Source organism: Dipodomys spectabilis, unplaced genomic scaffold (assembly GCF_019054845.1).
Source record: "Dipodomys spectabilis isolate Male_0828 unplaced genomic scaffold, ASM1905484v1 ptg000360l, whole genome shotgun sequence".
Classification (NCBI taxonomy): Eukaryota; Metazoa; Chordata; class Mammalia; order Rodentia; family Heteromyidae; genus Dipodomys; species Dipodomys spectabilis.
The window spans coordinates 4,927,226-4,954,836 of NW_024871037.1; the positions used below are offsets into that span (position 1 = coordinate 4,927,226).

At 51.4% G+C, this 27,611-nt stretch overlaps 1 protein-coding gene across 1 annotated transcript; it reads left to right on the forward strand.

The window, feature by feature from the left end:
* The first annotated feature begins 518 nt into the window (after window positions 1–518).
* LOC122095610 (inhibitor of carbonic anhydrase-like) lies at window positions 519–19,747 on the forward strand. The gene is made up of 18 exons (XM_042665924.1): window positions 519–885; window positions 979–1,074; window positions 4,081–4,253; window positions 5,598–5,706; window positions 6,684–6,836; window positions 7,048–7,225; window positions 8,518–8,573; window positions 10,548–10,726; window positions 11,268–11,439; window positions 12,586–12,728; window positions 13,872–13,962; window positions 14,559–14,615; window positions 15,694–15,849; window positions 16,659–16,800; window positions 17,125–17,189; window positions 17,940–18,124; window positions 18,888–19,074; window positions 19,586–19,747. Exons 1-18 carry the CDS (start codon window positions 879–881, stop codon window positions 19,618–19,620), a joined length of 2,184 nt encoding a protein of 727 aa, XP_042521858.1. The 5' UTR covers window positions 519–878; the 3' UTR covers window positions 19,621–19,747.
* The last annotated feature ends 7,864 nt before the right edge of the window (window positions 19,748–27,611 follow it).

Consider the following 27,611-nt stretch of genomic DNA (forward strand, 5'->3'; position numbering starts at 1 on the left):
AGTCTGCCTGCCTGCCTGTCTGCCTGCCTGTCTGCCTGCCTGTCTGCCTGTCAGTCTGTCTGCCTGTCTGCCTGCCTGCCTGTCTGCCTATCAGTCTGTCGGCCTGCCTGCCTGTCTGCCTGTCTGTCTGTCAGTCTGCCTGTCTGCCTGCCTGTCTGTCTGCCTGTCTTGTCAGTCTGCCTTCCTGCCTGCCTGCCTGTCTGTCTGCCTGTCTGTCAGTCTGTCTGCCTGTCAGACTGCCTGTCTGCCTGTCGGCCTGCCTGTCTGTCGGCCTGCCTGCCTGTCGGCCTACCTGTCTGTCGGCCTGCCTGCCTGTCTGCCTGTCAGTCTGTCTGCCTGTCTGCCTATCAGTCTGTCGGCCTGCCTGCCTGTCTGCCTGCCTGTCTGTCAGTCTGTCTGCCTGTTAGTCTGTCTGCCTGTCTGTCTGCCTGTCAGTCAGCCTGCCTGCCTGCCTGTCTGTCTGTCTCTTCTAAGAACCTTGGTACAGTTTCAAGGCCCCGGGAATGAGAGATCTAATGATACACAGCTCCGGTACATACGCCAGGGAGACGTTTGTTTTTCTAGGACTGCTGCAACAAATGATCACAAAGCCCCCCTAGGCGTGTGTAAGGCCAGAGGCCTGAGTTCAGCCTCTCTGGGCTGAAGTCAGGATGCCCGCCGAGCTGCGCTCCACAGGAAAGCCTCTTTTCTTTGCCCTCTTCCAACTTGAGAGCTGCCCACACATTCCTTGACTGGCGGCCCCGACCCGTCCCCCATCTTCAAAGGCAGCAGAAATGGCCAGACAAGGTTGTGGGAACCTATAAACCCAGCACCTGGGAGGCTGGACCAGGTCACGGTTCTGGGGCAGTAGTTGTCACCGGTGGACTGAGAGCCAGCAGATGAAGGGTGAGTGGGTGGGGCTCTGGGGCTGGTGACCCAGGCCAGGGGAGGAAGGGGTGACAAAGGCCATCCAGCTCTGTTCTGTTCACCTGGACCCAGCCAAGCTTCAGGCCGAGGACGGAGAGACCCAGGCTCTGGGAGACCCAAGGATAATGAGGCTGGCAGTCTGTGCTCTGCTAGGTGTGGGGGTGCTGGGTGAGTGCATCGGGGACCTGGGTGCTGGAGGGTCATTCACCGAGGGACCCCTGCGCCACAGCCCCACAGAACAATCACTGTCTAAGGGACTGCTGGGTGGCTCTGGGTGGTGCTGAGCCTGGTTCTTTTAAGTAAAAATTGTCTTTACATAACTAACACCCGCTGGCTGTGAAGATAGGAATCTAGATGAGGCAGACCTAACTCCTAGCATAGGCAAGTCATCTCTAGTTTAAAAAGAACAAAAACAAGCCGGACACTGGTGGCTCACACCTGTCATCTCAGGAGGCTGAGATCTGAGGATCATGGTTCAAAGGCAGCCGGGGCAGGAAAGTCCCCGAGACTCTTATCTCCAGTGAGCCACCAGAAAACTGGAAGTAGCGCTGTGGCTCAAGTGGTAGAGCGCTCACCTTGAGCTGAAGAGTTCAAGGAGAGTGCCCAGGCTCAGAGTTCAAGCCCCACGACCAACCAAAACAACAAAACCCTGTGCATTCATGACAGGGTGTGTTTTTACCTGGGGTAGGGTGGGGGCAGGATCCTTCATCCTGGGCTCTTGGTGGGATTAGAGAATGTGCCAGTTACCTAAGTGCCCGGAATCCCAGCTACTCAGGAAGCTGAGATGTGAAGAACCCAGTTTAAAAGCCAGCCTGGGCAGTAGGGAGTCCGTGAGACTCTTACTTCCAATTAACCAGCAAAAAGCTGGAAGTGGAGCCGTGGCTCAAGTGGTAGAGTGCTAGCCCTTCAGCAGACAAGAGTTCCGGGACAACATCTAGGCCCTGAGTTCAAGTCCCAATACTCGTTCTCCCCCCATCCCCAATATAAAGATCAACTGTTGGATCTGAGCAGACGCAGTTCTGTGAGACCTGTGTAAAATCTTCCTTAGATGGGGGTGAAGGGGAGGGGTAGCTTAGGACCCTGTACAGAGGGACCAACTCCTTGGTCTTTGCTGCCAGCCCTTCCCAGCATCTCCCCTCGGGGTGCGCAGTGAGCTCCACGGGCCTGGGATAGCCTGGGAAGGTAGACCACAGGCATGAGCGGTGGTCCAGCGAGGTCCAGCTACAGTGGCAAGAAAACACAGGGTGCACACCAGTGGTCTCTCTCAAAGTCTCTCCAACTGGCGCTGTGTTGTTTGTTCTTTCGTCTTCTGTCCTGGCCAAGTCAGGCCCTGGGCAAAAGTTCAACTTTGCTCAACTGGGGCTTTGTTTCCTAACCACAGGCCCGAGTTGCCCTGTCCCCTTGGACCTTCCCCCTATACTCTCTTCCTCATGGCTGCTGGACGAGGGCTCTCCTTGTGGTTTGAGGCCAGTAGGAGCAGGGAAGTAGTCGGTGAGACTCTCATCTCCAATTAAGCAAAAGGGAGAAGCAGAGCTGTGGCTTAAGTGGTAAGAGTGCCAGCCTTGAGCAAAAAAGCTCAGGGACGGCACCCGGGCTCGGAATTCAAGCCCCCGAACTGGCACGCTCTTGTGCACACATATCTATGTGTGCGCATGCGTGTGCTCCCACACACGAACACACACACACACACACACCTCTGCTGGTGGCCAGTGACAAGAAGTAACCAAAGCAGAGGGGGTTGCAGTAGTGTACACCTGTAATCTCAGTTTCTGTAGAGACAAAAAAATCAGGAGGATCGCAGTTAAAGGCCAGCCCTGGAAAAACAGGATTAGTGAGATGCCAACTTAATTAGCAAGCTGAGTATATCAGTACATGCCCATGGTCCCAGCTACTGGGAGGCAGAAGGATCGTAGTTCAAGCTGCCCAATCAAAAAACAGGAAACAGCCAGGCCCAGGTGCCCCATGCCCGGCATCCTAGCTACTCAGGAGGCTGAGATCTGAGGATCGAGGTTCAAAGCCAGCCTGGGCAGGAAAAGTCTGGGAGAATCTTATCCTCAGTGAGAAAACTGGAAGTGGTGCTGTGGCTCAAAGCGGTAGAATGCTAGCCTTGAGCAAAAAAAAAAAGCTCAGGGACAGGGCTCAGGCCCTGAGTTCAAGCCCCAGAACTGACCAAACAAAACAAAGCAAATAAACAACAACAAAAACCAAAACATGAGACCTTACCTGGAAAGCAACAAAAGCTAAAAGGAACGATGAGGCCATTTCACATAAAGTCTGAGGGGCCTTTTGTGTGGCTTTTTCAATTTTTATTTTTATTTATTTATTTTTTTTGTTGGTCGTAGGTCTTGAACTCTGGGCCTGGGCGCTGTCCCTCAGTTCTTCAGCTCAAGGCGAGCGCTCTACCACTTGAGCCACAGCACCACTTCCAGTTTTCTGGTGGTTTATTGGAGAGAAGAGTCTCACGGACTTTCTTGCCTGGGCTGGCTTTGAACTGTGATCCTCAGATCTCAGCCTCCTGAGTAGCTAGGATGACGGGCGTGAGCCACTGGCTTCCGGCTTTATTTTTTGGCATAATGTACTGGGGCTTGAACTTGGGGCCTAGTTCTTGGTTCATCTTGCTTGCTCAATGCTAGTGCTCTACCGTTCAGACCCACATTCCTGCAGTTTGCTGGTTAGTTGGAAGATGAAATCTCCCGGACTTTTCTGCCTAGGCTGTCCTCGAACTGCAATCCTCCATATCTCAGCCTCCTGAGTAGCTAGAATTCCAGGCATGAGGCAAGGGTGGCAGCTCATATAACATTTTTTGTTGGGGGGGGGCGCTTGAACTCTGGGCCTGGGCGCTGTCCTTCAGCTCTTCAGTTCAAGGTGAGCACTCTACGACCTGAGCCACAGCACCACTTCTGGCTTTTTCTGCTTATGTGGTGCTGAGGAATCGAACCCGGAGCCTCATGCATGCAAGGCAAGCGCTCTACCTCTGAGCCACCTTCCCAGCCCACTGACTTTGTTTATAATCGAAGGGTACAGGACGATTCAGAGACACAGACCCTGAGACCACCTGTTAGGCAGCTAATCCAGCTGCATGCACACACCCAGCCGACCCTTTCTCTTGCCTTTGACCTCCTCTTCCAGCAGAGAAAGTAGCGTGCCAAGCCCCTGCCTGCTCCTCTCTCCTAGGGCTGTGTTTGGCTGCCCCGGGGCAGACTGTAAGGTGGTGTGCCGTGTCAGATCACGAGGCCGCTAAATGCTCCAGTTTCCGAGAGGCCATGAGAAAAGTCCTTCCTGCAGATGGTCCGTCTGTCACCTGCGTGAAGAAAAGATCTCACCTGGATTGCATCCATGCCACGGCGGTAAGTCACAGCAGCCCGAAAGGGACACAGAAGTCCCTATTCTCTGTCTCTCTGTCCCTCTGCCTGTCCGTCTTATCTATCTCTCTTCCTTTCTTTTCTTTCTTTCCTTATCGACATAGGCTATAGCGGCTCACTCGTAGCGACTCAGGAGGCTGAGATCATCCACTGAGGATTTCAGTTCAAAGCCAACCCTGGCAGGAAAGTCTATGACGCTCTTATCGCCAATTAACCAGCCAAAATCTGGAAGTGGAGCTGTAGCACAAGTAGTAGAGCAGCAACTTCGAGTGAAAAAGTTCAGGGACAGCGCCTGGTCCCTGAGTTCAATCTCTAGTACAGGTGCATGCATACCTGCACACACTCATGCACACCCACATACACACACGCACACAGAGATGTAAAATTCATGTAAAACAAATAAAAATATCAATATTTTAGCTAGATTCTGCTGGCTCACACCTGTCATCCTAGCTACTCAGGAGGCTGAGATCTGAGGACCACAGTTCAAAGCCAGCCCAAGCAGGAAAGTCTGTGAGACTCTTATTTCCAATTCACCACCACAAAACCAATAGAGTAGGAGAGCGCTAGCCTTGAGCAAAAGAGTTCAGGGACAGTACCCAGGCGCCGAGTTCAAGCCCTGCAACTGAAAAAAAAAATCGGTATTTTCATATAATTGCATGCCTGGAAAGTACTGTAGAAGTGAACAAATGCAAGATCAATATCTCATAAGCAATATTCAGTTTTAAGTACCAGCCATTAATTAGAGAAAAATATTCCAGAATTGTGATCTCGCAACTCGTTTTTATTCTAAAATAACAAACTGATGTAGGAGAAGACAGAACCCTGGTCAGTGGGAAGGTAAATTAGTGCAGCCATTATGGAAATGACTGTGAAGTTTCATCAAGAAACTGAACACCAGCCAGGCACCTGTGGCATATCATGCCTATAGTTCTAACTATTCAAGAGGCTGAGATCCAGAGGATTGTAGCTTGAGACCATCCTGGGCAGAAATTTCTGTGAGGATCCATCTCCAAAATAACCAGCAAAAAGCCAGTCTGGAGGCATGGTTCGAGTGGAAGAGCACCAGCTTGGAGCAAGAAAGCCAAGGAAGAACAGGAGGCCATAGTACAGGCCCATGCACAAAAACCTAAGAACTACCGTAGATCCTTTTATAATACTCCTGGGCATATACTTTAAGGAACAGAGACACCTACACAAATCTTAGTAGCGACATGCATCATGGAGACGGCCTAGCTCTCTCTGGACCAGACACCCCTGGTAGAGAGCTAGGAGAATCGTCCCCAGCGGTAGAGGGCTCCATTCATTGCCACATCTTATCTCCACCAGGCAGACAAAGTAGATGCTGTGACCCTTGACGGAGGTTTGGTGTTCGAGGCCGGCCTGGCTCCTTACAACCTGAAACCCATTGTGGCCGAAGTCTATGGATCAGAAGATGGTGTGTTCCCTCTCCCAGCCTCCCAGCCCCCACAGGGACCTCTACTTTCTGGTGGGACCGTTCAGCCTTTGGGGGGAAGACAGGGGTGGGGGCAACGCTGCTAGAGCTCACCGTAGCCAGGTGAGTAGCCTCAGCCCAAGAGGGTGGTGCTGTCCTCAGTCCAATACCTACCCCTGGGGCTGGGCCCACGGAAGCCCGTCTCTGGAGACCGGCCCGCATCCTCCATGGGTTGTGATGCCCCAAAGATCGTGCAATGAGGAGGCTCTTCCATGTTCCCGCCTCCTGCTTATGAGGCATGACCCAGAGTCACAAGAGGGGACCATGCCATGTGCCCATCCCAGTGGCCCAAGAAAAAGCCCATGTTCACATGGGACGCTGCATGCCTACCATCGCAGCTGCTCGGGAGGCAGAGGTAGGAGGATCACACTCTTGAGGTCAGCCCTAGGCAAAAGCATGAGACACAGGCGGGCGCCTGTGGCTCACGCCTGTCATCCTAGCTACTCAGGAGGCTGAGATCTGAGGGTCATAGTTCAAAGCCAGCCTGGGCAGGAAAGTCCATGAGACTCTCACCTCCAAGTAACTACCAGGAAACCGCAAGTGGCGCTGTGGCTCAAGTGGTAGAGCGCTCGCCTTGAGCTGAAGAGCTCAGGGACAGCGCCCAGGCCCAGAGTTCAAGCCCCACAACCAACAAAAAAATGATGGGAGGTATGGCTCAGCAGGAAGAGCAACCTGCCTAGCAATCATGTGAGGCTATGAGTTTGAAACCCCAATATCACCAAGGAAAACATCCCCCCCCAAAACCAGAAGTGTACAGTGTTATATAAGCCAGGGGTAGTTGGCAGCCTCAGAGGGGTTCGGTTTTCTCTCCCCTCCCTGCTTACCTGGGAATGGCGCCCACCTTGGACCCTCCGGGAAGAGCTCAGCCGTGGCGAGGGGCCATGCCCCATAGGCCTCTCTTCCTCCCTGCTCCTCTGCAGATCCACAAACCCAGCATTACGCCGTGGCCGTGGTGAAGAAGGGCACGGACCTCCAGCTGAACCAACTGCGGGGCGCCAAGTCCTGCCACCCAGGCCTGGGCTGGGCAGCGGGCTGGCATGTGCCTCTGGGCGCACTGCTGCCCTCTGGGTCAGGTGAGCCAGCTCAGGTGAAGGGGGGAGGGAGGGGGTCTCACATTGGTGGTCCAGATGGACCACGCCGGGGTCCTGAGTCACCAAGATGTGTGGGGGTTGGGGGGACCCCAGCTCTCCCAGGCTCCAGGCCGACTTTGCGAGCAGGGCCCTCGTGGTTCCGGGCCCCATCTGGGTACAGTATGGGGCATGAAGTGCTCACCCCTGTCCGCAGACGAGCCGGGGCCCGCGCGTCCGTCTGAAGCAGAGGCCGCCCGGTTCTTCGGCAGCAGCTGCGTCCCCTGCGCCAACGCCACGTTCCCCGGCCTGTGCCGCCTGTGCGCGGGGAGAGGGACGGACAAATGCGCCTGCTCCTCCCAGGAGCCCTACTTCGGGTACTCGGGTGCCTTCAGGTGAGTGCCGGCTGCCGCCCCTCCTTGCTCTTCAGCTGGGCACCTGGGGCTCACTGGCTACCGGGAGGATCGCGGTTCGAAGCCAGCCTGGAACTGGAACTGGGTGTACACAAACGGTAGAGCTACTGGCCTTGAGTGGAAAACTTCAAGGGGGACAGCACCCAGGCCCTGAGTTCCAGCCCCTGGATGGGTGCACCTGCGTGTGCGCGCACACACACACACACACACGTAACACACGCATGCACACTCAGAGTAACAAAAGTCCCTGGAGTGGTAGGCCTGTCCCAGGTGGCTCCAGGGGCCTGTCGTTGTGTCCACCCAGCACCACACCAGTGTTTTGTGTGGAAGTCTCCTTCCTGTCTCCCCTGTACCTCTCCCCGCTCCCCAGCTTGGCGTGAGTCTGTGTTACCCTCCTTACCCTCCCCAGACCACGAGAGGATGAGGGATTCTAGGATCTTCAGACACGAGACTGGGATGCTGGTAGGGCCAAAGCCAGGCGGTGCTGACGCACATCCTGTGTTGAACCTCACCCCCCCCCCCCCCCCCCCGCACGTTCCACGCTCCCCACAAGAGGAGCGGGCCTGTTCAGAACCGACAGCAAAGCCGGGCGACTGCTCCCGCCCGTCACCCTAGCTTCTGAGAAGGCTGAGGTCTGACGGCCGTGGTTTGGAGCCAAGCTCAGGGCAAGAAAGTCCGTGAGACGCTTATCTCTCGTTAACCAGCAAAAAGCCAGAAATAGAGGTGTGGCTCAAGTGGGAGAAAGCCAGCCCTGAGCAAAAATAAATAAATAAATAAGTGAAGAGAGAAAATAAGGCCCTGAGCTGAGTTCAAGCCCCGGTACTCGCATTGAACCAAACCAAAACTGTTTTTTGGTTTTGTTTTTTTTTCCTGCCAGTCCTGCGGTTTGAACTCAGGGCCTAGGCACACTGTCCCTGAGCTTCTTTTTGCTCAAGGTTAGCGCTGCTACCACATGAGCCACAGTGCCACTTCTGGCTCTTTCTATGTCTGTGGTGCTGAAGAATTGAACTCAGGGCCTCACGCATGCAAGACAAGCACTCTACCACTGAGCCACATTCCCAGCCACCCCCCCCCCCCATAACTGTTTTATTCAGAGAATTCATAGACCTCACCCCTTCCTCCCCTAACCCCCGGGAGAGGCCATCACTCTGGTGATGACTTAAAGGCCCTTAAAAGCTGGGGGGTGGGGGGAAGTGGGGGACTGTTGGATGGACGGTAGAGATGGCGGGGGGGCCCAGGGCCCAGGGTCTGATGGTGGCTTTCCTGCTCTCCAGGTGTCTGCGGGATGGCGTGGGGGACGTGAGCTTCGTGAGGCACATGACAGTGTTTGGTAAGTGGGGGGAATAAAGGAGCAGAAGGCTTTCCCCACAGCTTCCTTACACCTCGAGATGACTGACAGCCATCTGTTCAAAGCCACAAAGAGACTTTTTTTTAATGAAAACTTTCTATAGTTTGCACTTTTTTTTTTTTTTGGTCGGTCATGGGGCTTGAACTCTGGGCCTGGGTGCTGTCCCTCAGCTCTTCAGCTCAAGGCTAGAGCTCTACCACCTGAGCCATAGCGCCACTTCTGGTTTTCTAGTAGTTTATTGGAGATAGGAGTCTCACGGACTTTCCTGCCCGGACTGGCTTTGAACCACGATTCTCAGATCTCAGTCTCCTGAGTAACTAGGATGACAGGCGTGAGCCATGGACGCCCGGCTCAGATTCTGGATTTTATCATCCGTTAGATGATAAACTTAGGGTCTCACTCGACGTGGATGAAATCTAAATGAGCCGGGCTCCCGTTCATCGCCAGGGCTGAGGTCCTCACGTTTTCAGTTCCTGACAGCCTGATGTTTTTGCACGATGTGGTCATTCTCACGTTCTTCCTGCCCTGGGTCGGCCCTTTGCGGGTCACTCTCCTCATTACCTCCTACTGTACCATTTGGTTGGCACTTTGGCAATGGATGTGTGTCCTGCCTGCATTCGTATTTTTTTTTTTTTTAATGATTGGGGTCACCTCTCGGTCTCATTATGCAGACCAAGATGGTTTTAAGACAATTGTCATTCTGTCCTTTGGCCGGTCAAGTACACCACAGAGAGGCTGTGGGTAGCCTCTTACAACCCAGATTGACTTCGCCCCAAACTATTAATGTCTGCTAGTTGGTACATATGGTCCCTTTTTGCTATTCATGTATTACATTCATTCATTAATTGATTGATTGATTGTGCCACTCCTGGGACTTGAAATCAGGGCCTGGACATTGAGCATTTCTTTTCTTTTCTTTTTGGCTCAAGGTGAGCGCTCTACCACTTGAGCCACGCCACCAATTCTGGTTTTCTGGTGGTTTATTGGAGATAAGAGTCTCATAGCCAAGCCGGGCACTGGCCTGTAATCCTAGCTACTCAGGAGGCTGAGATCTGAGGATCGAGGTTCAATGCCAGCCCGGGCAGGAAAGTCCGTGAGATGCTTATCTCCAATAAATCACTTGAAAACTGGAAGTGGTGCTGTGGCTCAAGCGGTAGAGTGCTTGCCTTGAGCTGAAGAGCTGAGGGACAGCGCCCAGGCCCAGAGTTCAAGCCCCATGACTGACAAAAAAAAAAAAAAAAAGAGTCTCATAGCCTTTTCTGCCCCGGGGCTGGCTTTGAACCGAGATCTTCAGATCTCAGGCTCCTGAGGGAGTTAGGATCACAGAGGTGTGCCACCTGGTGCCGTTTTGAGAGGGGACGCGAGTTCTATTGCACTCCATTCTCTTCCAGCTTGACCTCATCTTTGCGAATTACAACTCGCAGGTGCCTAGTTCCATCGCCCCTTTGGATACCTCCAAGGAGCGTGTTTCTCCGTATCTGTAGAGAGCCCTCGCTGGGCACCTAGGCCTCTTTCCCCCCTTTGGCCCTACATCCTGCACTATGACGGGGAGCACTGGCTTCTGCTTCCTGTATGTAGAACATGAGTTTGAGGGGACCAGCACCGGTGGCTCACGCCTGTCATCCTAGCTACTCAGGAGGCCGAGATCTGAGGATCACGGTTCAAAGACAGGTCTCATCTCCAATTGGAGACATCTCCAATAACCCAGCAAAAAGCTGAAGTGGAGGTGTGACTCAAGAGGCTAGAGCACCAGCCTTGAGGAAAAAAAAAAAGAAAAAGCCACGTGAGTAGGAGGAGGACTCAAGTTCAAGCCCCAGAGTGCTGGGGACGATTTTTCTGTTAAGTCCTCTTTGGGTCACACAGCTGTGGCTCACTGTGGGGGGGGACAGGTGCACAGCGCATGCGCGGTGGGGGCTCTGCCTGTGGCCAGCCGGCCTGTGTTCTGCCTCCCCCCAGAGGTCCTGCCCGAGAAGGCCGACAGGGACCAGTATGAGCTGCTGTGTCCGGACAACACCCGGAGGCCGGTGGACGAGTACGAGCAGTGCCACCTGGCCCGGGTGCCCTCCCACGCCGTGGTGGCCCGGAGCGTGGACGGCAAGGAGGACCTGATCTGGGAGATTCTCAACAAGGCCCAGGTATTCCCGCCACCGCCTGGGGGGATGGAGGACCACCCCCCCACCCCCCCACCCCCGCTTTGCCTTCTGCCTACCCCAGAAATCCTGGGTCTACCAGTCACAGTCAAAATTCTCCTGTGCCGGGCACCATGGTGGCTCCCGCCTGACATCCTAGCTACTCAGGAGGCTGAGATCGGAGGATCACGGTTCGAAGCCAGCCCGGGCAGGAAAGTCCGTGAGACTCTTAGCTCCAATAAACCACCAGAAAAGCGGAAGTGGCGCTGTGGCTCAAGCGGTAGAGCGCTGGCCTTGAGCTGAAGAGCTGAGGGACAGCGCCCAGGCCCAGAGTTCAAGCCCCAGGACTGACGAAGAAAAAAAAAAAAGTATTTCCGGAGCATGGTGAAGTGCAGGGAATGGTGGCTGTGTCCTGTCGGGGAGGTGGGGGGGGGGGGGCAGTAGAGGTGACAAGTCTCTCCCTTTCTCTGGTTTGGTGTTTGTATCGTGTCAACCTTCACCTCGGTGTCAGCTCCTTCCTGTGCTCTTCCTCTTCACCTTTCAACAGGAACATTTTGGAAAAGACAAGAGGTCAGAATTTCAACTCTTTGGTTCCCCGCACGGGAGAGATCTGCTGTTCACCGATGCCGCCCGGGGCTTTGTACAGGTCCCCCTTAAAATGGATGCAAAGCTGTACGTGGGATATGAGTATCTTTCCACCACTGGGCAGCTGGAGACAGGTATTAGGGGTGTGTGTGTGCGTGTGTGTGTGTGTGTGTGTGTGTGTGTGTGTGTGTGTGTGTGTGTGTGTGTGTGTTATAAATATTGGGCCTTGAACTCAGTGCCTAGCTTTCTTTGCTCAAGGCTAGCGTTCTACCACTTGAACCACAGCTGGCTTCTGGTTTTTTGGTGGTTCATTAGAGGTAAGAGTCCCCTGGACTTTCCTGTCCAGGCTGGCTTCAAACATGATCCTCAGATCTCAGCCTCCTGAGTAGCTAGGATGACAGGCGTGAGCCACCGGCACCCGGCCTGTGAGGAGATTTTCTGATGAGCTGGGAGAAAGTCTTAAGTTATATGATCACCCAGAGGAATTTGAAGACCTTCATGTTGTAGGTAACTTGAAGTAATGATGGTTCTAAGTCCCTGTACTCAACGGGGCGACCGTCCCAGTGACAGGAAGAACAATCTGATCTAAGCAGGAGTGAGAATGAGCCACTAGGCCACTCGAGAGCAGAACTCCAATTCCAAAGATTCAGGGTCCAGCTCCTGCTTTCCACCAGATTCACCACAATGCACTTATTTATATCTATATATGTGTATATATAATATATATACTTATATATATTTTGTTTGTTTTTTGGATCCAGTTGTGGGGCCTGAACTCTGGGCCTGGGCGCTGTCCCTCAGCTCTTCAGCTCAAGGCTAGTGCTCTACCACTTGAGCCACAGCGCCACTTCCAGCTTTTTTTTCTTTTTGCTTATGTGGTGCTGAGGAATCGAACCCAGGGCCTCAGGCATGCAAGGCAAGTGCTCTGCCACTGAGCCACCTTCCCAGCCCATATACTTATATATCTATATATTTAGATACCATCCTGCCTCCCTCCTTCCTTTTATTTTCTTTCTTCGCTCTTCTTTTCCTTTCCTCTGTCTCTTCTTCTTCCATTTTCTCTTTCCCCTCCCTTTCCTGTCTCTGTCTGTCTGTCTGTCTGTCTCTCTCTCTCTGGGAAGTCCAGCCTTGAATGGAAACCCCAGAAGTCTCTGCTTTGGGCTGGAGCTCCACGAGGCCTCTCTGAGTGGGGTGAGACCCTCGGTTGGCAGTCCCAGGAAGCGGGGGAGGCGTCCTGTGGGGTGGGGGGGTCCCTGACCCTTCTTCTCTCCCTGTGCTAGGTGTGGGGGAATTCCCAGGGGTGCGGTGGTGCGCGGTGGGCCGCCATGAGAAGGCCAGGTGTGAGGAGTGGGGTGCGGTGAGCGGCGGGGCCCTGGGGTGCGCCGCGGAGGAGACGCCCGAGGACTGCGTGGCAGCCATCATGGTAGGAGGGCCTGCAGGCCAGAGGCACAGAGCTTCTGCGGAGGGGGGGCCCCGCTAACGTTCCACCCCCCCCAACCCCCACACCTGCTACTCCCTCAGTCGAGGGCCAGCCCGAGTCCCGGGTGACCTCCTGGGGCCTCAGGCCCGGGCCCTAAGGGAACTCAGAGGGGTGCCCTACTTTCAATAAGCGTAAGGAATCTTCTAGGATGTGGATGGGGACACTGTGGGATTGATTGATTCTTGTGCCGGTACTGGGACTTGAATTCCTGACCTCCTACTCTCTGGCTTGGCTTTTCTGCTCAAGGCTGGTGCTCGACCACTTGAGCCACACTTCCCACTTCCTAATTTTGCTGGCTAATCGGAGGTAAGAGTCTTAAGGATTTGTCTGCCCAGGGTGGCTTCAAACCTCTGATTTTCCTAGGTAATGAAATCATCAGGTTAAAAACTACTTATTTTATTTGTTTGCCAGTTCTGGGGCTTGAACTCAGGGCCTGGGCACTGTCCCCTAAGATGCTTTTTTGCTCAAGGCTAGCACTAGCTAGCACTCTACCACTTGAGCCACAGCGCCACTTCCAGCTTTTTCTGTGTATGTGGTACTGAGGAATCAAACCCAGGGCTTCATGCACGCTAGGTGGGCACTCTACCACAAAGCCACCTCCCCAGCCCCTAAAAACTACTTTTAATAGCTGTCTACAACTCCACCAAGTATTTCTGCCTCAGTTGATTTGACCAGGTTCTAAATATTGCCATGTGAGTAATTTCCAGATCCCTAGTTATTACAGGTAATACAGGATTGAAACTTTAGTACCTGGGTCAATATTTAATGAACTTAATTGATTTTCAATATTTGCTTGATCTTGACAGATTCATATAGCTCCTGCTTTCGTTGTTGTTGTTGTTAGTACTAGGGATTGAACTCAAGGCCTAGCATGGCTTTGAACCACTATCCGTAGATCTCAGCCTCCTGGGGAGCTAGGATTCCAGGCGTATGAGCCACCAGCGCCCCGCCCTGACGCTCACTTTGACGCGGTAGCTTTGGTTAGCACGGGGCTTGTGATGTGAGGGGCTGGCAGGTAAGAAAGCTGAGGGCCAGCAGGATGGGAGAGAACAGGCCTTGCTGCTCACCACTGATTCGTTTCTGCAGAAAGGAGAAGCTGACGCCATGAGTTTGGATGGCGGACACGTCTACCTCGCAGGCCAGTGTGGGCTTGTGCCTGTCCTGGCAGAGAATTACGGTGAGTGGAGGGGGACACCTCTCTGTCCCAGCCCCCGCCCCAGATCACAGACGTAGAAAATCAAGCTAATAATAGAGTTGCAAGAGAGGGAGATGACAGGTGACAATTCCCTTCCCTGACGTCAGAACTGGGTAAGATACAGATGTAGGAGCTGGCCGGGTGGAGCTCAATGAATACCCGCCCCCCTTTCTTTTAAATGGAGATAGTGGTGTTGGACGGTATGGAGTAGAACTTACATACCTATCGTGAAAGGATCTTTTGCCAGGATCTAGAGTGATCCCAGCCTCCCTCTGTTCTTCCTTGGACCTCGATCCTCCTATTTATGCTTCCTCAAACAGCCAGGACCACAGACAGCCCTCCCGCCCAGGTTTTATTAATTTAGATGGGGGTGGGGGTGGGAGGCGGCTCCCGTGAGCTTTTTGTCCAGATTGCCTCAAACCACAGTCTTCTCAGTCTCGGGCTAGGTTAGAATGACAACAGCAAGCCCCGGGTGCCTTGACTCTTGTTTTCGATGATGGAGACACACTGACTTTGGATGGAGCTGCCGTGAGGGTTTCAGAGGCTGGGTTCCTCGGCTACTTCTATTTTCCTTTCAGAGCCTAAACAAGGGAGTGAGCGTCGTGGGTCCAAGTGTGTGAACACGCCCTTAGAAGGTGAGTGACCACCCCTGGGGCTCAACTAGACTTAGTACTGGGAAAGATGGTGAGAAAACCTTAAACACACACACACACACACCTTAAATAGTTGGGTGCCGGTGGCTCACGCCTGTCATCCTAGCTACTCAGGAGGCTGAGATCCGAGGATCAAGGTTCAAAGTCAGCCCAAGTCGGTGAGACTCTTCTCTCCAATGAACCACTCAGAAAACAGGAAGTGGTGCTGTGGCCCAAGTGGTAGAATAGTGCTAGCCTTGAGCTGAAGAGCTGAGGGACAGCGCCCAGGCCTAGAGTTCAAGCCTCACAACCAACAAAAAAACACCCTTAAATAAACTTGCTGGAATTGGAAAGCAGAAAAAGGAGGAAGAGGAGGAGATGGAGGCCCAGTTCACTGTTACAATTTGCACACCTGTCCCAAAGCATCCATAATGAATAACTAATAATTAACAATAGTTAATTGGGGGCTGGGAAGGTGGCTCAGTGGTAGAGCGCTTGCCTTGCATGCATGAGGCCTTGAGTTCGATTCCTCAGCACCACATAAGCAAAAATAATAATAATAATAATAAAAATAGTTCATTGATACAGCACAGACAGGCAGCTGACAAAGGAGTCCTTCTCCATGTGGACTCTTGCCCAGCACCCCCAGCTTTGGACCTTGGGGGTTCCATAGTATACAGGTAGGGAAACTGAGGCTCAAAGACAGCCTGGCTTGCACAGGACCATACAGGCGGGAGAGGGAATGCCCGTGAGCTTGCGAAGAGGCGGGGTGATGGTCACACAGCTCCCCCTCCTCCTGGAAATTCCTGGCTCTCCTTTTCATCCTACGGGGTCCGGAAACCACAGGTGTTCAAACAGATCTGATTCACGTCGAGGTTTGAGGGGGAGGCCGGCGACCTGAGCATAGCATCTCCTGTGAGACAGAAGGGGCCACGTGGCCTTCGACCTGGGGACGGGAAGCTCCACCTTCTGCCAGAGCTCCTGCATCCTATTTGGGGGAGGGGGAGGAGGGAGGCTCCGTCCTTCCCCTTCCCCCATCCCAACCCCTTCTCTTCCCCATCTTGGTGTTTCCCCTTGCAAGGCTATTACGCCGTGGCTGTGATTAAGAAATCAGATGTTGGAATCACCTGGAATTCTCTACGGGGCAAGAAGTCCTGCCACATGGGGGTTGGCACCTCTGCGGGCTGGAACATCCCCATGGGTTTAATATACAACCAAACTGGGTCCTGCAAGTTCGGTGAGTGTGTTCTTGCGGGTGTGGCGGGCGTGTGGGCCTGGGGAGGGGGATGGGAGAGACTCGTGCAGGGGCCTTCCCTCCGCCCTCACCCCTGTGCTCCTGGGAGGCGATGGGTTTCAGGGAAAGATGAGATGGTCAGAAAGATATCAGAAATGGCCTCAGGGAGCAATGGGAGCACGTGTGGTATACCTGCATGTGGGCATGCATTTGACTTTGACACCTAAGCCACACATCGGACCTATGTAATTCCTTCCTTCCTTCCTTCCTTCCTTCCTTCCTTCCTTCCTTCCCTCCCTCCCTCTCTCCCTGCATCCCTCTCTCTCTCCTTAGATCTGAGCCTCCTAATTAGCTAGGATTACAGGCGGTTTACACTAGGATTACAGGATTACACCAATGCCTGGATTATCAGGTTCTGATTTTTTGTTTTTTTCCTGGTTAGCTTGTGGAGTTTCAACTCAGGGCCTGGGCGCTGTGTCCCTGAACTTTTTTTTTGCTCAAGGCAAGCGCTGTATTACTTTGAACCACAGCACCACTTCCGGTTTTCTGAGTGGTTCATTGGAGATCAGAGTCTCACAGACTTTCCTGCCTGGGCTGGCTTTGAACGGCGATCCTCAGAGCTCAGCCTCCTGAGTAGCTAGGATGACAGGCGTGAGCCACCGGCACCCGGCTAGGTTCTGATTTTTAATAATGATATGCCAGCATGTATAAAGAAGTACTACAGATCAAGAGAGTCGGGCAATTTTAAGAAGACACTCCAAGGCTTTCCTGCTATGGTGGGAAGATCTGATTCCGGCTGTCCTTCCCCACAGACAACTTCTTCAGCCACAGCTGTGCCCCTGGTTCTAACCCCGACTCCCGTCTCTGCGCGCTGTGTGGTGGGGCTGATAACCCTGCCCATACATGTGCTCCCAACAGCCAGGAGAGGTACTTCGGCTCGGCCGGGGCTCTCAGGTGAGTGGGGTACATGCACCTCCTTTCTCTCTGCACGCACGCACACACACACACACCGGCGAACTCCTCATCCTCATCCAGCATCATCTAGAAGGAGCCAGCAGCAGAAGCCAATTACAATTTCCTCAGTGGCTCCAAAGACCAAAATCAGGCCTGGTTCTAGAATATTCCCCTGCAAGCCCCGCTGACTTGAAGCATCTCGGGTGGAGTCCTGGGGAGAGGCCAGAGTGCTGGCTGTAGGGTTGTCACCTTGAAGTGTGGAAGTGTGTGTGTGTGTGTGTGTAAGGAGTGTGACTCCTCACTGATTTGTCCCTCACCGTGCAGGTGTCTAGTTGAGAAGGGAGATGTGGCTTTTGTGAAGCATCGGACGGTCCTACAGAACACCGCCGGTATGTCACCACTGTGCTTCCCTGTCTTGTCAGATAGGAAACTCTTTCAGTGACTTAAGTCCTTATACTTTATTTTTGTGTGTGTGCCAGTCCCGGAGTTTGAACTCAGGGCTTGGGCGCTGTTTGTGAGCTTCTTTTGCTCTAGGCTAGCATTTCACCACTTGAGCCACAGATCCACTTCTGCCTTTACTACTTCTTCTTCTTCTTCTTCTTCTTCTTCTTCTTCTTCTTCTTCTTCTTCTTCTTCTTCTTCTTCTTCTTCTTCTTCTTCTTCTTGCCAGTCCTGGGGCTTGAACTCAGGGCCTGGGCACTGTCCCTGAGTTTCTTTTGCTCAAGGCTAGCACTCTACCTCTTGAGCCACAGCGCCACTTGCGGCTTTGTCTGTGTCTGTGGTATACTGAGGAATCAGACCCAGGGCTTCGTGCATGCTAGGCGAGCACTCTACCACTGAGCCACCTTCTCAGTCCCTGCACAGACATTCTTAATCTTAATATTCATTCAACTAATTGATCTTTCTCTTCTTGGCTAAGCTTTTTTTTACGTTCATTTTGTGAAATCTTTGCCCTTAAATGGATTAAAAAAGCACGAGCCAAAATTGGTTATGGGTGCCCGGGTTTTGTTTTCCTGTCCTGCTTTACTGTAAAAGCGTTGTTTCGTTTCTCTGGGCCTCTGAACTCTCGCAGGTATCCACTGTCTGGCATGCTGTCACCAAATCCATCAGCTGCGCCTGACACGTCCCTCTCTCCCTAGGAAAGAACCCTGAGGCCTGGGCTAGGGACCTGAAGCAGGACGATTTTGAGCTGCTCTGCCTTGATGGTACCAGGAAGCCCGTGACCGAGGCTCAGAACTGCCACCTAGCCACAGTGCCGAACCACGCCGTGGTGTCAAGGAAAGATAAGGCAGATTTTGTTCGCAGGATCCTCTTCAACCAGCAGGTACGGGCTACTCCGTTCATCCTTTCTCCCTTACGGAACTGGCTCAAGCGGTCTCACGCCAGGCTGAGCTTAATGTAGGGAAAGCAGAATGGAGGTTATTCTTCCTGACCCATAGGGGGCGCCAAACCGCACTTTCCTCAACCTGGGCAGGCTTGGTGCTATCCTGGGCTTCTGGGCGCCGGTGGCTCACGCTTGTCATCCTAGCTACTCAGGAGGCTGAGATCTGAGGATCGGGGTTCAAAGCCAGCCTGGGCAGGAAAGTCCGTGAGACTCTGTATCTCCAAGGAACCACTCAGAAAACCAGAAGTGGCGCCGTGGCTCAAAGTGGTAGAGCGCTAAGCCTTGAGCACAAAGAGCTCAGGGACAGCACCCAGGCCCTGAGATCAAGCCCCAGACAACATTGAGACACATTATAATTTGTGATCAAATCGTGCTTGAGCAGAGATGAGCGAGTTGGCCAACTGGGAGCTCTGTCTACCGTGGTTTTGTCAACATCATCTCCATTTACAAATGGGTAAACCAAGGCTTGCTCTTCAAACCACAAAACAAGGATGTAGCGGGGCTAGGATCTGAAACCAGAGATTCATTGCTTCCCGACATTTTACTACAGTACTTACTAAGCTACCCTGTGTCTGGGTTTCTCATAGGCTAGACCCAAGTAGTCAAGCAGATTCAGGTCTTCTGAGCACAATACCCAATCTCATGCTTCTGGAAAACTCTGTCTGTCTGTCTGTCTGTCTGTCTGTCTGTCTGTCCAATCCAGGAGCTCTTTGGAAGAACTGGGTTTGAATACCGGATGTTCCAGATGTTTGACTCCTCAGCCAAGGACCTGCTATTCAGTCATGACACAGAATGTCTGGCCAACCTGCAGAACAAAACAACTTACGACAATTACGTAGGGCCAGAGTATCTTACGTTCATGGCCAACTTCAAGCCATGCATAGTCTCCGGTAAGTAGAACGGAACTCCAAGGAGAAATGACCCGGCGACGGAGGTCCATGTATTTGTATTAAGGGTTAATAGCTAAGAACAAAACAAGGTGGAGAGGGTCTCCCTGCCTGTAAGAGGATTCAGAAGTCTCAATGAGGTGACTCAATTAGACCACTCAGCTCCAAAAGGCTGAACTGTCTTCCAGGGGACCATGGAGTGTGGTCAGACTTCAGATTTCTTGGGAACTGAACTTGGGTTCATGTTATTCCCATTTATTTGCTAAAAAAAAAAAAGGGGGGGGCCTCCCATGTAGGCAGAGGGCTTGGGAAAAGACATATTATATCTAACAACCCAGAGAGGACTCATTTGCCAATGCTTTTAAGTAATATGTATAAATAACACTAATGGGAACAAAAAACAGCACTGGGTTAGACCCTTTATACAATACATATTTAAGAAAACATGACTAGGTCAAAAAGCAATAAATACGGGGAGCCCTGATGGTCTTTTCTCTTGGCTTCTGCTTCACAGAACTTCTGGATGCCTGCACCTTCCACCGAAATTAAAGAGAAATTAAAAATGGACTCCTGGGAGCCCCCGCTGTGGCAGAGCCAACCGTTGCTTCTCTCCGTGTAGATGTGTGCTAACCTCGGTCATCTTTACAATTTTGATTTAGAATGAATAAAAACTCTGTGTCCTGGCTGGCTCAAAAAAATGTGAGCAGATTCTGCTGCCTGCAGCCTTAGGCCGCGCTCCTTGGAGCCCCTCCTACCCGACCTGCTGTGCCCCAGCACCCAGCTCTGGCCTGGGCCTTGATCTGGACACTCGGCCTTGACACCTCGGGCCTACCCTGCCGCCCCACCTGCCTGGCCTGCCCTTTGGCCTGAGGGGCAGCGTGGGGAACAGAAGAGGAGCCCGGGGTGCCCAGGACACAGCCTTGAGTCCCAGGCATGGGCCAGTGCCCCCATGCCTCTCTGGTCTCCCTGCCAAGGGTCTCCTGTGCCCCTGCCCGGATCTGACGGCTCATGTTGGTGCTACACAAGCTAGAATAGATATATTTTGAGAGAGAGGATGATATTTTTAAGACAAAGGCCACCGTTAGCTTTCCTTTAACTCTATAGAACCCCCAAAAGAAGAATGGCCCTTGGACGGTCTGAGCGGACAGAGCTTGGCCAGGTCCCGCTGGAGGCCAGAGCTGCCCGGGTCCAGCCTGCAGAGTATACATACATGGCTATTTCCTATTTTACTGTTCTTCAGATTTAGTACTTGTAAATAAACACACATTAAGGAGAGATTAAACATTTTTGCTACATGCAAAAAAAAAAAAAAATGTGAGCAAAATAACCTGGCTTATGTATCCAGAAAAGTGTGTAGAAAGTGTGCCACCAATCCTAGCAGACCCTCATGCAAACAGAGGTTATGTTTGCACCCAGCATGGTACAGCCGTGCAAATGAAAGACTGTGCCTACACCAATTATAGCAGTCCCTCATTAAAAAAATAAAAAGGGACAGACTGTGTTTGCACCAATCACAGACCTTCTTCTGGGTCACACTAACTAGAGGCTCCTCCTCTGGCCTAGGTGGCTACAGGGTCATTTAGATCCTAGGCAAAGGATGGAAATGTAGGATGGGAACTGTTTTAAACAGTCATGCCTGGGACTATGCCTTCAGGAGCCAGCAAACAGCTATGTTTGCCCTTGTAGCTTCCTCAAGGTATTTGTAGGGTGCTCACTATAGCCAGGGCTGGCATGAGCGCTGTCTCTGCTGACTGCTGAGTCTGATAGTCTATTGCTCATGGCAGCCAGTGTACCAGGGAAGTGTCTAACAGCTGCCAGTTAGGAATCAAATCATCCCACCCCCGCTTCCAGTTTATTGGAAGGAAAGAGAAATATTACGAAAGGCATGGATGGACATAAAGGCTTAGCGTTAACCGCGCTTTAACTGTATTTAACGGTGCTTTCACAGTGCTTGAGTCTTACCACAGAGCCTCGGAGAAGAGTTGGGTCCCTCAAATCGGTTCTAACATTGAGCAGAGGAAAACAGAGACAGATCCTGGGGGAGGAGGTACGGGGGGCCCAGGTGGACATTTGATAGGGAAACCCCTCAGAGATCTGGATAGCAGTGTCCTCATGTCTTTGGCATAATCCTAATCTAGTTGTGTATGGAATGAAATTGAATTTTTTTTTTTGGAGAGGTTGAATCGGGGAGTCTTTCTTAGAAAGCCGGTGATTGCAGGTGGACTGCTACCTCGAGGACCCGCAGCCTCGAATACACTTAATGCTGTCAGAAAACTGAGCTATGTGAGTAGTAAAGCAAAGAAAGAGCAGAAAAACACCACCAGCAAACCAGATCAACTCCACTGGAGAGGGGAAGTGGGATGCCATGGTGGCTAGAGGAGAGGCAGGGCACACTGGGGCTGGTGTAATGGCGCCTGAGCAGGTGAGGGCCTACACAGGGTCCTGGGCAGGGGGTGGGCTCACAGGGCGCTCAAGAATCAAGTTCATGGCGCGATTGGCAGGTCCAGTACTACCTATTGTCCAAACCCTGAAATTGAAATTCTTAAGGCTGGGAAAGGAATAGCTGAGACTTAAAAGCCCAACACTTCCCAGAGCACATTCCAGGGTTCTCCATATTGGGGAAAACTCACTGAACACAAAAAGCTTTCAGCCGAGTGCTGGTGGCTCACGCTTGTCATCCTAGCTACTCAGGAGGCTGAGATCTGAGCATCACGGTTCAAAGCCAGCCCGGGCAGGAAAGGATGAGAGACTCTTATCTCCAATGAACCACTCAGAAATCCCAAAATGGTGCTGTGGCTCAAGGGGTAGAGCATTGACCTTGAGCTGAAGAGCTGAAGGACAGCGCCCAGGCCCAGAGTTCAAACCCCACAACCACCAAAATAATAAAGCTTTAAGCAAGGGCCTTGGACATGGTCACAGATAAGATTCTTCTAGAACTGTTCCTGTTAAAGCTAGAGCCCTGTATCGGCAGCTCATGCTAGTAATCCTAGCTACTCAGGGAGGCTGAGATCTGAGAATCGTGGGTCAAAGCCAGACTGAGCAAGAAAAGTCCAGGAGATTCTTCTCTCCAATTAACCACCAGAAAGCCAGAAGTGGTGCTGTGGTTCAAGTGGTAGAGCCCTCACCTTGAGCTGAAGAGCTGAGGGACAGCACCCAGGCCCAGAGTTCAAGACCCACGACTGACAGGAAAAAAAAAAAAAAAAAGCTAAGAATACTCCCAGAGGATCCAGGTGGTTTGTAAATAATCATCTTTCAAAACAAACTCTATGGTCACTCAGAGGAGGACCACAAAATCTAAATCCTCAATGACGCAGAATTTACAATGTCCCGTATCAATGCAAAGAAACACGAATCTATGACTTAGAGTCAGGAGCAAACCAATCAAGGGAAACACATCTAGAAAACCAGAGACTGTGTAAGGTTATCAACAACAACAACAACAGAAAGAGCCATTAGCTGGCGCCAGTGGCTCACACCTGTCCATCCTACTCAGGAGACTGAAATCCGAGGATCATGGTTCAAAGTCAGCCCAGGCAGAAAAAGTCTCTCTTACCGCTCACCACCAAAAGGCCAGAAGTAGAACTGTGGCTCAAATGGTAGAACACTAGCCTTGAGGAAAAGAGCTCAGGGACAGTGCCCAGGCCCTGAGTTCGAGTCCCCCCCCAACACACACACAAAGAGGCACCAATACAGGTACATCTTATGAATTTTGATATCATCCATTTATGGCTTACAACTGGCAAAAATGCTACAAGTCAGGGTGTGTGCGTGCGTGTGTGTGTGTGTGTGTGTGTGTGTGTGTGTGTGTGCGTGCGTGTGCGTGTGTGTTGGTACAGGGCCCTGTCCTTTAGCTTTGTTTGCTAGTTTTTTACCAATCCTGCTGCTTGAACTCAGGGCCAGGGTGCTGTCCCTGAGCTTCTTTTGTTCAAGGCTAGCGCTCTACCATTTAAGCCACAGCGCCACTTGTGGCTTTTTCTGTGTATGTGGTATACTCAGGACTCGAACCCAGGGCTTTGAGCATGAGGCAAGCACTTGACCACTGAGCCACCTTCCCAGGGCCCCCTTAGCGTCTTTTTGTTCAAGGGTAGCACTTGATCATTTGAGCCACACCTTCGCTTCCGGCTTTTTGGTGAGTCACTGGTCTGCTGTCCTTCCTTCATGGCTAAAGAGCCAGCAATCAGGGGCCAGGGCCTCCATCTTTCTAGCAATGACATTGTCTCCTTACAGGCCGCCTCTCAGAAGCCACGGGCATGCATATCTTTCCTTGTTGGGACTTCTGGAAGGTTCTCCTCTATGTGGGCTGCTGGCACCGTTAGCTGTACCCCGCGGGCTTGAGGTCCACCCACAGTTACACACACCAGGAGAGACGACCCTGCTTGTCCTGGATCACACAGAGCTGGGTCAGGAGCTCGAGGCTTTGATCCAGTGAGCATCGTGCTCAGGGACTGGGGGACTGCTCCCCAAATTCTAAGAACTTGGAAAGAAACCAAAGATTTCAAGAGATTCGAGATATATTGAATACAGATAGAACAGACCCTACTAAGGACGAATGAAAGACGACTCTTCCTTAGCAACACACACGCGTGCACATACACACTCCATACATGTATGTGTTCACGGCTCCCATTCAGTATTTCTTCTGAGACCTCACACTTCTGTCTCCCAGGAAGGAGAAGGGAAAGGATGCAGGCTTGTGTATCCGTTTGTGGCTAGATGTTACCACATTACACATACAAGTCAGAGGTAGGTGGTACCAGTCACAAGAATGGGTCAGAGGACCGAGAATCAGTGGAGTTTGAGTTACCCACGGGCTAGTGAGTGGCAGAAGACCTTGGGATCTTGCAATTTATTATGCAACTGATTACGGTTATACAATTTATTACGAGCTCTATACAAATGGTCCTGCTTAGTGAGCCACTCTGACCCCAGAAACCCATCCTAAGGTGGAAGTGCCGAGACAAAACTACATTGCACAAAATGGGAGGGAGCCAGGGTGGAAAGAAGTCAAACCCTGGATGAAGCAGAGCCTGAAGAATTCGTTGTAGAAAAAGTACCGGCGCGACGTGCAGTGAATGGGAAGGTAGAACATTTCCTGAAGTGGAGGGGAGTTACAGACCCTGATAAGACTTGGGAACCTGAAGAAAATGTAGATTGTCCAGAATTAATTGAAGCATTTACTTGATTCTCAAAAGCTCTTGAGGGTACCAAAAGAAAAGCGTTATCCAACAGTGAATGTATATATGTGTGTGTGTATGTATATATATATAAATATATATATATGTTCACTGCTTATATATATATTACATATAATACATAAACATATTCATACATATATAAAACATTTACATACATATAAATATTTTATATTTACTTCACTTTTTTTTTTTTTCCAGTCCTGGGGCTTGAACTCAGGGTATGGGCACTGTCCCTGAGCTTTTTTTGCTCAAGGCTAGCACTCTACCACTTGAGCCACAGCACCACTTCTAATTTTTTCTATTTAGCTGGTACTGAGGAATTGAACCCAGGGCTTCATGCATGCTAGGCAAGCACTCTACCACTAAGCCACCTTCCCAGCCCCTAAACACTTCATATATATGGATGTATTTATACACACACATACAACATGTAAAATCTGAGTCTTGGTTTTTGAATTAATGGTGGGAAACACTAAGTTCTAATGAAAATCAAGTCCGATATGTTGGTTTTGAAGTGGAATTGGGGGAGTTGGTTTGAGATCTGAGGATCATGGTTCAAAGCCAGCCAGGGCAGGAAAGTGCGTGAGACTCTTATGTCCAATTAAACCCCAGAAAACCAGAAGTGGCGCTGTGGCTCAAAGTGGTAGAGTGCTAGCCTTGAGCCAAAGAAGCTCAGAGACAGTGCCAAGATCCTGAGTTCAAGCCCCATGATAGACGTGTGTGTGTGTGTGTGTGTGTGTGTATGTGTGAGACAGAACATAAAATGTGTACCTAGACAGTTTTTTACTTGAGAGATTGTGCTGTGTAGAGGGGCTGGGCATCCTACCCAGGGCCATGTCTATGTCAGCCGAATGATACATTACTGAGTCTCATCCCTGACCCTTTTGTTTTCTTTGTTGTTTTTTCTTTTCTTTTTGAGACAGGGTGACCCGGCAGCTCAGCCTGGCCTTGAACTTGCTAGGTATAGCAAGGTTAACCTCAAACCTCAGTTCCACCTGCTTCTACCCACAGATATGCAAATACAGCAGGTTTGCACAATTCCTTGAAAAACAAATACATCACCATCAATGACTTCCCTCACCCAAATGGACAAAATTAGGACCGAATTTTATCTCCTTTCATGAAAAGTTTCCGTAGTGAGCATTCCTCTATGGACTATTGGAATCTGGATACCAAATGCTTATGGATCCTAGGCTACCTACTGTAAAAAATCAGCTGATTAGAGAATTTTTACTACTTAGGACCTGCTGGCCCAAGTGAATGAATGGAAACTTTGTCATTATTGACCTACATGCTTCTCCTTCACCCAAATGGCTCACTCTTTTCCGTATTGAGTTTGTGGTTCCACAAAAGCCAGCAAAACATCTCTGTGGTAATCAGCATGCTATCCAACTGTATATTATGTACTTGATTGTAAATAATGGCGAATGATGGTCAATGGTTTTATATTCATTTAAAAAAAAAAAGAAAAAGAAAAGAGGGCTGGGAAGGTGGCCAAGTGGTAGAGTGCTTGCCTAGCATGCATGATGCCCTGGGTTCGATTCCTCAACACCACATAAGCAGAAAAAGCTGGAAGAGGGCGCTGTGGCTCAAGCGGTAGAGCGCTAGCCTTGAGCTGAAGAGCTGAGGGACAGCGCCTAGGCCCAGAGTTCAAACCCACATAATTGAAAAAAAAGAAAAGAAAAAAAAATCAGTTAACCTTTCTAAACTTTTCCCTTTTCCAAGATCCACATGTTTTTGGTTTTTTGTTTTTTTTTTTTTTTTTTTTGTGGAAGTGATATGTTAAGTGCCATACCTGGTTGTGAGTCTAATATCACAAAAAAACAACTAAGAAGGAAATCTCGTGTGTGTGTGTGTGTGTGTGTGTGTGTGTGTGTGTGTGTGTGTGTGTGTAGAGAAATTGGATGTATTTACTCCAAAGATCTCTCTGCGGGTAATTATTCCAAGCTAATGAGAAGGGTCAGATCATTTTGCCGTAGAAACCCAACGGCCCATGCTGTTTGTGCATCTCAAGTCTGGGCAGGTCAGAGGTCCAGTTTGGACAGCTGAGGAACGGGCAGACTTTGAGCTCTTCTTTCCACAGAGAGTGGGGACATTAAACAACAGCGCGCCGTGAGGAACGCGGGGAGATCAGTGTTCTGTTTGGTTTGGCCCCTGGGAGCTCTGCACTCTGCCCCCTTTAAGCAGGTCTCTGTCTCAGGGGGCCCCCATCTGAAGACCTGGGGACCTGGCTTCTCTCCACGGGAGGGTAATGAGCAATGGAATTGAGAGATAAAGCTGGAAGAGAAGCAGCATGGTACTTGGCGGGAAGATCTAGCACAGGATGGTAAAGGGGCGGCTCAAGAGACAGAATCACGCATCCTAGGATGTAGGGTGGGCGGCCTACTCCGTTATGCCCATTGGCTGGACTCAGTTGATCTATAAAATGATGTGGCCAGCCAGAATGGCTCGCCTCTGTCATCCTCGCTACTCAGGAGGCTGAGAGCTGAGGATCGCAGGTCAAGGCTAGACTGGGTGGGAAAGGTCTTTGAGATTCTTTATCTCCTAGGAACCACCAGAAAGCCCTAAGCGGAGCTATGGCTCGAGTGGTAGAGCTCCAGCCTTGTGTGGAAGAGCTAAGGGACAGTGCTCAAGCTCTGAGTTCAAGCCCCAGTACCAGACAAAATAAAAAATAAAGACTGAAAGTAAACCGAGTGCCAGGGGCTCACGCCTGTCATCCTAGCTACTCAGGAGGCTGAGATCTGAGGATCATGGTTCAAAGCCAGCCCAGGCAGGAAAGTCCGTGAGACTCTTGTCTCCAATAAACCAATGGAAATCAGCACGCCAGGCAGGGCCGGCTCCTGGGAGCTGGCCTCTGGCTGGGGACTTTTGTGCCTTTCCCCACACTCACGGGCGCGGGACTTCGCAGAGTCCACTGGCCCAGGGGGGGGTCAGTGGCCTCCCCTGGCTGCCGGCTGATGGATGGGTCAGGGACGGCTGCCTGAACGGGGCTCTGGTGAGCTCAGGAGTTCTTAGCAAGGCCCTGGCTTGTAGAACGAATGGGGACCTCTGGCTTTGGGGCTTCTTCCCTGCTCACTACCACCGAGGAAAGGCCGAGCAGATGACAGGAAAGGAAGGCCACACCTGCCTAACCCAGGGAGGGAGAAAAATGGCCACCGGATACGGTGTGGATAGTGGGAGGTGGAAGAGAGAGTGTGAATGATGGATGGTTGCTGGGGAGGAAAAGGGGGGAGACGGCCGCAGGAGAGAAACAGAGAAGGAAATAGGTAATGTGTGTGTATATACACGGAGCTGCATGGAGGCTTGCACACATACGCGCAGACCCTAGAGTTCTAGTCCACCTGT